This window comes from Solanum pennellii, chromosome 11 (assembly GCF_001406875.1).
Source record: "Solanum pennellii chromosome 11, SPENNV200".
In the NCBI taxonomy this organism is placed as follows: Eukaryota; Viridiplantae; Streptophyta; class Magnoliopsida; order Solanales; family Solanaceae; genus Solanum; species Solanum pennellii.
In genome coordinates this window covers 61,866,765-61,877,396 of record NC_028647.1, presented here as the reverse complement: position 1 = coordinate 61,877,396, position 10,632 = coordinate 61,866,765, and the positions used below count along the sequence as shown (strand labels likewise).

General features: G+C 32.4%; 1 protein-coding gene across 5 annotated transcripts; it reads right to left on the bottom strand.

Moving 5' to 3' along the window:
• Positions 1 to 3,602: 3,602 nt before the first annotated feature.
• LOC107004916 (protein UPSTREAM OF FLC) lies at positions 3,603 to 7,867 on the bottom strand. Of its 5 annotated transcripts, none has more exons than XM_027913058.1 (7): positions 7,523 to 7,867; positions 6,564 to 6,941; positions 6,402 to 6,471; positions 6,183 to 6,298; positions 4,999 to 5,872; positions 4,012 to 4,314; positions 3,603 to 3,926 (listed from the first exon to the last, which is right to left on the bottom strand). In XM_027913058.1, the coding sequence occupies exons 2-7, from the start codon at positions 6,772 to 6,774 to the stop codon at positions 3,863 to 3,865; spliced, it is 1,638 nt and encodes a 545-aa protein (XP_027768859.1). In that variant the 5' UTR covers positions 6,775 to 6,941; positions 7,523 to 7,867; the 3' UTR covers positions 3,603 to 3,862. The 5 variants fall into 5 exon arrangements, with proteins under 5 accessions (XP_027768859.1, XP_015058818.1, XP_015058821.1 ...); XM_015203332.2 differs by having other exon boundaries at positions 6,564 to 6,854; XM_015203335.2 differs by lacking the exon at positions 7,523 to 7,867 and adding an exon at positions 7,453 to 7,514 and having other exon boundaries at positions 6,564 to 6,854.
• Positions 7,868 to 10,632: the final 2,765 nt, after the last annotated feature.

Genomic DNA, 10,632 nt, shown 5'->3' with positions numbered 1-10,632 from the left:
AGATGGATCGGAGTGTCACGTTCCGACACCAGGATTAGTAAAGAGAATGAATCTTGAAATATGTTAATATACTCAATCTAAAGAACCTGTTTCCCAAAAGAGTATGGTGTGGAGGCTTGAGTCCTCATAGATGTGTTGGGTGATGTTGTAAATGATTCTTGTACTTGTTGTTGTCACCTGTTAAGAATATTAGTTGATTTTGTGATATTATCTGAAATATATTGCTTTCTATTTTGAGTTGGCCGATGATACCTACTCAGTACTCGTGTTTTGTACCGACCCCTACTTGTAATTGTTTTTCTTTGTTATTTGTGGAGTGCAGCAAACGTGCCATCGTCTTCAACTCAACCGCAACTCTAGTCAGTCTTCATCACGTCGGATCTCAGGGTGAGCTAATGCTTCTAGCTTGGACTGGATCTTCTCCTTCATGTCTTAATGCCTTGAAGTTCCGGCATGGACTAGCTGTTTATTATTTTAGCTTCTTAGATATTCTTAGATTTAGTAATTTGAGGATAGATGTTCTTGTGGTGATGACTTCCAGTTTGGGAACAAATAGTATTGAGTTTTTAGAAGTTATTTAATCGATTTTCATTAATGAGTTTTAAGTCTTCCGCATTATATTTTGTTATTTATGGTTGAAATGTTAGGGTATAGATTGGTTGGTTCGCTCACATAGTAGGATAAGTGTGGGTGCCACTCGCGGCCCGTTTTGGATCGTGACAATGACTCAATAATAAATTAATAACACTTTTTTTCCAATTCAATTTATCAGCAGATATGGAATTTTGAAACACTTTGTCATGATTCAAGTGTATTGCAATGTCTTTATCTTTAATTTTTATGAAATTTCAATTCAATTAAAACCTTAATTTTGAACTTAAACAAGAGAAAAAAAGAAGAAGAGAAATTATATTACTAGTGATCTGTCACGACTCAAATCGAGTCGTGAGTCGCATCCACACTTGACCTCCGAGGTGGGCGAACCAATGAATTCAACCCTAACATATATTAATCATTCACCTTACAAATTACTAACCATAATGTGGAAGTTTAAATCTCATTAGTTTAAGAAACACAAATCCATTATAATCTACTACATGTCATCCCAAAACCTGAAAGTCATCACATTAAGGATATCTAATTTTCAAATGCTAAGTCTAAGAGTAATAAAGACACCAAAATAATTAAATAAAATAGTTTCTGTCCGAAAACTAAGGACATCATGTCATGACCGAGAGAATCCAATACTAGCTTGAATGAGTAGCTCAAATTGGAACTTGATATGCTTGAGACTGGCTAGAACTGAAGGCGAGTCGAAGTCGTTGGTACACTCACTGCACTCCATAAAAGGAAAACAAAGAAAAACGCAAGTAGGGCTTAGTACGGGGCAATATATAGTGAGTAGGTATCATCGGCCAATCCAAAATAGAAACTAATATACAATGAATAATAGTATGAACTCAATTATAGCACTTAACAGGTGATAAGCAACAAACAACATGAGCCAGGGTCAACAACACTAAAGTAAGTATGTAATTAGTCAACAATATCAAGATTATCCATGAGGACTCATGCCTCCAACCAAACCATTTGGGGAATAAAGTTCTTTGAGATTGAGTACATTAAGTTAATTCAATATCTTTTTCCTATAATGTTACTGTGTCGAAACGTGACACTCCGATCCAATTATACCATGTCGGAACGTGACACTTCGATCCAAGAATATCGTGTCGGAACGTGACACTCCGATCCAAGAATACCGTGTCGAAACGTGACACTCCGATCCAAGAATACCGTGTCGGCACGTGACACTTCGATCCCATTATACCGTGCCGGAACGTGACACTCCGACCCAATAATACCATTAAGTTATCATTTATTATCACCACTTTTAATTCATTGATAATATTTCATCAAGCATTCTTTATTCAAGGCATCATTCATTAAAGAGGTTTCAAGAATATAAATTCCACGGTCTCATGATTTCAGACCAATCACAAAACACACAACCAAGTCACACAACCACACAATCAAGTACATAGAAAACTTCACAATATCATTCAATGCATATCAATCACTATTAAGAGCTTACTATCAAATAGCATAAACCATAACCTACCTCCATCGAAGAACCGAAGTCAACATGCTACTTCTCCAATAATTTTTCTTTCCTCAATGCCTCCGAGCCTTTACCATCTATCAAGTATATGTGCATAATTTTGTAAGTTAACGAGTCTACAGACACCCCTATTACTATATGTCTAGCTTAAACCCAAAAATTTACCAAGCACAATTCTATGTTCAAGTTCTTAACATCATAAGGTCAATTAATATGTCAAATTTCCTATGTTTTAAATTCAAACCTAGGGTTAAGTCTTGACCTCCAAATAACATAACCTTAATAGTATTCAAGTACTATAATGTACCTAATATTTAATTACCTATTTCAATATATCAAAGCCTGAAATATAATATGATAACCGTAAGAAAAGTTAAGGGTCGAAATCACATATTTAAACTTTACCAAACCCATATTCCATGCATCCTATACATTTCTATAAGGTATTCCCAGCAATCACTATCACATCATTGGTCATAATCATTATGAATTAAGAATGGCATCAAGAATTTGTCATTAATTCCTAATTATAGTTGTTATTAGTCGTAGTAAAATTCCAACAATTATAAATAGTCTAAAATATTCATTTAAAATCTATCAAAAATTATTTTATAAAATAAAATATTTTATTGCTCAAATCAAATAAATGAATCATTATATTAGATATCAATTTATCCATCTTTCGTCCTCAAATAAACAAAAAGGCGAGAACAAAACAATTTGAGACAATTATTTTTAGAAGTAACAAATGGGACCTAAGAAAAGATTTCATTAATTTCATTATTGCTATTTCAAAATTTCAGAATATTTTTTTTAACAATTATTATAACAAATAATAATAATGTAGTGTAATTACAAGAGTAAAGTCAAATATATTTTTTTGAAAAAATTTACCAAAAGTAAAAAAGTTTTATTTTGACCTTTTCAAAAAGTTTAAAATGTCAATGAGTTTAGTCAACAGTACTAAAAAGAGTTCAATTGGGCAGTGGAATCCCATGTTTCTTGGTCATTGTTTTTTGTCTTTTTACTCTTTAAAATACCATTTCAAAATTCAAAGTATTGTGTCCTAATTGACCTTATTTAATTGCATCATGACAAGAGTTTTTCAAATATATTCCCTCCGTTTCTTTTAGCTGTCATCTTTTTAATGTCGAACGATATGAACTTTAATTAATATACTTATGAAATACGATTCACTTTGAAAATGTATTTGTATTGATATAAATAAACATACGAGATTCAAACTCTCTTGCTAAAAGGCATAGAAGTTCAAAAACAACCATAAAATCAACTTCCCGTGACCCATAGGTCACTAAGTTTGAAGCGTTGCTTGCATGATATTGGGCTGTCTACATCACACTCACTTTTTGAGTAAAACTTAGCTAATGCGAAATATTTTTTTACGCTTTTGAGTTCTGTCACCTCTACATCTTTTTGACACAAACAAATTAAACTACAACACAATAAAAGACAGCAAGACAAATGATTGCTCAGACATAGTAAATTGAAAGTGGAACACTTGATCATTTTTCAATGGCAATTATACACCAGAAAAAGAAAAATTCAATGGTAGGTACAATAGAACCAGCTCAAAACTCTAACTACTTGTCCCTATTCAGCAAATACTCAATTTGCTTCACCTATTTGGCATTTACATAACATGCTTGGACAGTTAAAAGTAGGACAAGTAGTTACAAGATCAACAAAATTCTCCACTTAGTTAACCAAAGGCTTTTGGTTCGCCTAATGTTCATCGTTGTCAAAAGCTCCTTTCGACTGTATTATAACCCGAGCTCCTGATGCAAGCCTGTTGAAAGAAACAAGGAAGACATTTCAACTAACGTAATTCGATAACAAGGAACATAACATATCTTTACTTGAGTGAAACTTAACTTTCTTCAATTTTGATCATATTGTCTTTCTCCTCTCTGAAAGAGTCTATTCTATTTGAGTGTATCTTATCAGATGGCTCTGTAATTCGCTTGCTTCCTCCACGGGATGTGTCGGATGTAATGGTCCGTGAACTGCCTATTCCGTCTGATGAGATTCTAGGACCTTCAGAAACAGGAGACTTCATTGACTCGCTTCTTGCTTGCTGCTTATTTAGTGTCGCCTTGATGGAACGTGGAATGCACTTTATGACTGAGCTTTTCTCCTCTTTGTCTTCAACTGAATCTACATGTTCTTTATTTGTCCTGCATCAACAAATTCGGTTTCCAACTCAACATTTAGAATGACATGCAAAATCGGACAAAGAATTCTTGGTCAATAGCTACAATTTTTCTTCAATAGGAAGTAGTTCTATCAGCCATCCAGACAATATTATTCAAGCTAGTTCTATCACTCATATAACGTCAAATTATCAATGCCGAACCATCTCATTCTCACTTCCCTCATCTTGTCCTCCACCAGGGCCACCCTGACCTTGTCCCGACTATCTTAGTTCCTATATCTATCTCCCCTAGTGTGCCCTCACACATCCATCTCAATAAGCTCATTTTTGCAACTTTCATCTTATGGACGTGTGAGTTCTTGACCAACCAATACTCCGTCCATATGATCTAACAACCACTTTATAAAACTTACCTTTAAGTGCCAGTTTTCTCCTTAACCACTGTCAAAAATATTGATGTTTTCTTCCCCAATAATGCGAAGATACTTTACAACAATCATCATGAGAAAGGACAAAATAGTTAAACATGAGCCAAAATATGATTTGCACTGTGAATGTTGACATGACTAAAACTGAAGGAAATCAGATGGCAAAATTAAGCAGCTATTATCTAATAGGCAAGAAGTCTGAAATATCATACTGGTAAAGCATTTATTAATTACTTCACAAGTGTTTCTACTGAAATAGTATAGAATAACAGATCAACCTGTCAGCATTGTAGGACGACGACCGCTTTAGAAGGGTAGGTTCCTTGGGCATATTCGTCTCGAGAAGGCTTCCACTAAAGTATTCCTTATCTTCCAACCTCAAACTCATAAACTTAGGATTCTCTGCCAGGCAATCAAGATCTCCTAAAGTTAACGAGGTTGAGAACAGAGGAGACGGGAACTTTGAATGTGAAAACCTCGGCCTGTAGGTAGGAATAAGACCAAAACTATGATCCTTTACTGAAATTGATCCACAAGAAATTAGTTGCATCAGCACATTTGAGGGCTTTAGCTTAGTTTTTGGAACCCGAAATTCCTCTCCTTCAATTATCCTAAAGCTGTTGAGCTTATTAATATCAGCTCTGATGAGGGATTCCAAGGTATCTGTTCTACCACCTGATGACGATGCACTTGACGAAGACGGAGCAGGCGATACTGTCTCCCGGCAAATCTGCGCAGATTCATTTGTTGGTTGAACCTGAACCTCTTGAATTTCATTATTTCCAAGCTCTATAGACCCATCATCTGTTGAAACACCTCTCGTGCAAGTCTCTGGCGGTGTAGATTTGCTTCCATTTTCATCAGTCTGAGTTGAAGCATCGGCGAGACCTTCATTCTTATAGATCTTGTACTCTGCCAAGCTTAATGAACCATTCCATGAAGAGCTTTTATCAGCACTGGACGATTGAGGAGATACCGCTGAAGAACCTGATCGTTGAACAGGAGGTGATGATTCATCATCTTGAGAATTCTTTGTACCTTTTTCATTCATGCTAGAAGAAGACGAAGTGTCATCTTGGCTTCTAGAGGATTGTGGTTCTGGCAGCAGCTTTTGGTTAGACAATCTAACATTTCCAGCCGGACTGAAGCGACCTGGAACCAAAGGGCCAGGTTACTTATAGTTGGTCTATAAGTACTAATGATCCCAAAACTGTAACCATTCACAGTAAAAGGGAACTCGAGTAGGCAAGAGACATGCAGCTAAATAAACCGTTTGTCTCAATAATTTTTTGGCATCTATAGCGAAATGATGTTATAGAGAATACAACACAACACAAAAGATTGGTTCCACAGAAAATATAACATGTTATAGTGAAATGTTGTTTATAGAGAGGTCCGACTGTATTACACTAACAATCATGTGGTTCAAATTGTACATTTCTAACAAGGAGGTCTAATATACCTGCATCGGATTCATCAAAAAGTTCCGAGCCTTTAAGAACATATTCATTACCATGAGCAGGAAGAATGAGGTCCTCTTCACAAAGATCATGCCAGACGAAACCGTTCTTGTAGCTTCTGTTTTCATAATCAAACAATACATTAAGCACACGGACTACATTGATATCTTCAATTTAAAACCAAATTTGACAAAAAATCAAAATTGTTGAATAATTTCTACCTCTTGCAAGACCATGAGTACAATGAAGCCATTCCTCGACCTCTCAAAACGTTAAGCCTCTCAATTACATCTTCAAAAGTAGTACAAAACAAATAAATTTTCCAAAGCAAAACAAAGAACATTTAGTACTAACTTATATTCTACAACCGAACATTTGTTTACCCCTCAAGTAGAGACCATCAGTTGAAGACAGGGGCACTTCAATGAAATGAGGATGTTCGAGCTGTCGATTTCTACAGAGATAATATACAACAGGCACTTTGCCATTACTCAACCGTGCCGGCTGCTGCTGCTGATACTTGGGTGATTTCTCAGTCCAAACTTTTGCTCTCTCTGGACTCAACTGCCCGTATTTCTTCATACGCCCGTCCATTGAAACAATTAATTTCACACCAAGAAACAAACCCTAACTCACAAGTAAACCACCATCCTCAACTTGATCTCAACAAATACCTAGTGAATCAGTTCACAATCCAATCATCAATCAACTCAGCACCAAACATTTCCATTGAAATCACCTCTAATAAGCTACAATTAGATCTGAAGATTGAAAACCCCAAAACAGCAAGAAATCACACAGTAGAAACATACAAGAACAGACAAATCACCATTTCCATTTTCAGACATGACAAATACTGAACACCCATTTGCTTATTTAATTCCAGAAAAGAGTTGAATTAGTCAAAAAATGGAATCTTGATAAGTACCCACTTACAGAAATGTCTTAAAACAGCCAAATTTTGCACACATTATGAAAAACAAAGATAAAAAAATGGAATCTTGGTAAGTACCCACAAACAGAAATGTGTTAAAACTACCAACTTAAGCACAGATATGGAAAACAAAGATCAAAATATGGAATCTTGATTAAGTACCCACATACAGAAATGTGTTAAAACAACCAATTTTTGCACAGATTAAGAAAGACAGAGATCAAAAAAATGGAATCATGATAAGTACCCACAAACAAAAATGTCTCAAAACAACAAACTTAAGCACAGATATGGATAACAAAGATCAAAAAATGGAATCTTGGCAAGTACCCACATACATAAATGTGTTAAAACACCCAATTTTTGCACATTAATTATGAAAGATAAAGACAACCATTTTTTCCCAACCTGAGAGGTAACACGGATAGTGTTTAATGCATGATAAAGGGGACCATAGAGAGTAGCATTGAGAGGAAAAATGGATTGAACTGACAGGTAAAAAAAACAGAAGGATTTATCGAAAAGACAGAGAAGAAATGAAAGGGACTGGTAAGATACGAGCTTTTTCTTGAACTGTAGTGTTACTACTACTGTGTGACTGTGTGTTTATGAGTTCTTTGAGGGTTTTTCTTCTCTTTTGCTTTTTCCCCCAACTTTTTCTATGGCTTTTTCCTCATTTTGCTCTAGTTATGTTTGCTTGTGAAAGAGTATTCTAATGGGGGTTTCTGCCTTTACTTTCTTTTCTTTTGATTTGGAATTGTTTTGTTTTGATTTGGTTTTTTGGTCCCTTTCTTGTACATTTTGTCATCTTTTTTCCCTCTTTGTCATGTTATCGAAAAGTATTTAAAACACTTTTGAACTTCTTATAAATTATCAGTTTTATTTTTACCTAATCGATAATCTTATACATATCATTTATTAACTAAACTTAGATACATCTTCGATTTGTCACTTTACATAGCAAGTAGTCTTTGACCATTAGGAGTTTGTGACTCTTAATAAAAAAAAATTGAGAGAAATGTTGAAAACACCTCTAAACTTGACAAGAATTTAAGCTAGCGTTTGGCCATAGATTTCCAAATATTCTTGGCAAATATTATTTGAGTGAAAATTTGGGTGAAATTTCACCATCTGTTTGGCCATAAAATTTGGGAAATATATTTCAACTTTTTAGAAAAATATGATTTATACCCACAAGTTTTAAAAACTATCAAAACTAACTAAAAGTTTGTATTACAAGTCAATTGAATGTTCGTTACAACAATAACAAATAATGTCCATGACACTAAAACGATGTGGTAATTTGGAGTGAGTGCAACAAGAATTATTCCATGTATCGTGAAGCAGACAAAGTACATGACTTTGTTACCTAAAGCCAATTTTTAATAATTTTCATCAACAATCATATCATTATTTAATATTCACTAAATATTTCATCACTATTTTGGTGTTCACGTAAAAAATGATGTAATACAACGCAAGCAAAAACTAGAGAGGGTGTTTTTGTAAAAGATAAAAGATTGGGGTAAAATTTTAATTTTCAAAATATCCCAAATAATGAGATTTGGCCCAAATACTAGAAAAAACTAGTATTTGGAAATTTGGGATATTTGCCAAAAATATTTGCCAAATAATGGCAAATTGTATGGACAAACATTATTTGCCAAATTTTTCCCAAATATATTTATGGCCAAACGGGCCCTAAGAGTGTATTTCACTCATATTATAAGTTTGAGTGTATTTAAGTTCAGTTAATCAAGTAAATAAGTGTTTTTTAATGCAGTCAATAATTTGAGAATGAAATAAATAATTCACACAAAGTTAATGTGTGTTTCAATACTTTTCTCTTTATCTTTTCGATGCGTCTTTTATATGGGAGCTTCGAAAATTTGATTAATTAAATTAGTTAGCTATTTAAATTTTTATTATATTGATGAGAGTTTAAATTTTCACTTCATGATTTTCCTTTTTTATTTACCTTTCTCCGAACTCCAATGTGAAAAATAAACATTAAACAAACAAACACCCACCCCTACTCTACTCCCACATTTCACAATTCAATTAAAATTAAAGAATTGTTAATTTGATTAATTTAGATTAATGTTAAAACTTATTAAATAGAAACCGTTTCTTTTTTATATTTTATTTGAACTGTTTTGATATTATTATCAGATATTTGAAAATCACTAGCTTTTCCTTTATTACTTTTATTTTTTTGACATAATTATTTGATATTTAAAATTTACTGATTTAAATAATTTGATTTGTGTTGAAATTAAAGGAGAAATTGCATTTCCCTTCACAATTTGATTTGTCCAATTGATCTAGATTTGTGTTAGGATCTATTAAAAGGAAAGACCTCTATAATTAAGAGCGAAATAATTTTGTACTATATTTTTGATTATTCAATTTATTTTAAAAAATACAATCAATAAATTATGGAAAAAAAAATTCTATTTTTAAAAACCTCTAAAATTTCTTTTTTTCCTTAATGTATTTGAGCCACTATTTAATGTATTTGAGTTATATAAATATGTATCTGATTTTTATTTTATAATGTATTCGAACTAGTTTTTAATATATCCGATCTATATATTATCTATCCAATTTATGTTATAATATATCTGAGATACTCTTTAATGTACCCGAGCTACATATTAATATATCCTATTTGTGTTACTTCTTAAGGAACGAATGTAATTACAAACCAAAAAAAAATAATTGTAATTTCATATTAAAACCACGTGATTCCTAAAAATTATTCATAAATTAACACATTAGAGTAAAAAAGAATGTAAAATGAGACTATTTTTAGAGAATAATAGTAGTAGATTAGGTGGCAGTTCTATTCTGTTAAATAATTTAGACTATTTAATTAATCAAAGTCAAATTAATTTTATTAATAAAAAAAATACAACTTTACTTAGGTAAGCTTCATAACCTTTTTTTTTGTTTTTTAAAAAGTTTGAAAGGGAAAAGTAGGTAAATAATTAAGTAAAAGTAATCTAACTATGATAAATTATTACTTAAAAATAATAAATTCGATGGGACACACCTACCTAACCATCATAATATGAATAGAATATAATGAAATCGATATTTATAAAATTTAAATAATCAAATCATAAAGATCTATTATATTTAATTTTATTTTGTGTTTCCGCGGGAAGTTATTTAAATTGTTCATCTATTCGTCACATATTATTAGTTTTATTAATAATTTCAAGACTTTTCATCATATAATAAAATAGTTATAAGGTATAATTATAGCCGATCCTAATTAATTTAAATAATTACAACATCTTTCAATTAATTGATTTAATTAAAATATGATATAAAATTGTTGGTACATAAACAAATGTATAATAAATAAAGAATAGAAACTGACAAAAGACACAATAATATTCTTGTCCACTCTAATAACAAGTAGCTGACTCAGACAGTAGTGGATTAAGTAATCTACTAATAACTAATTAATAATATTACTTTTGTCACAAAATAAGTGTTTTTTTTATATT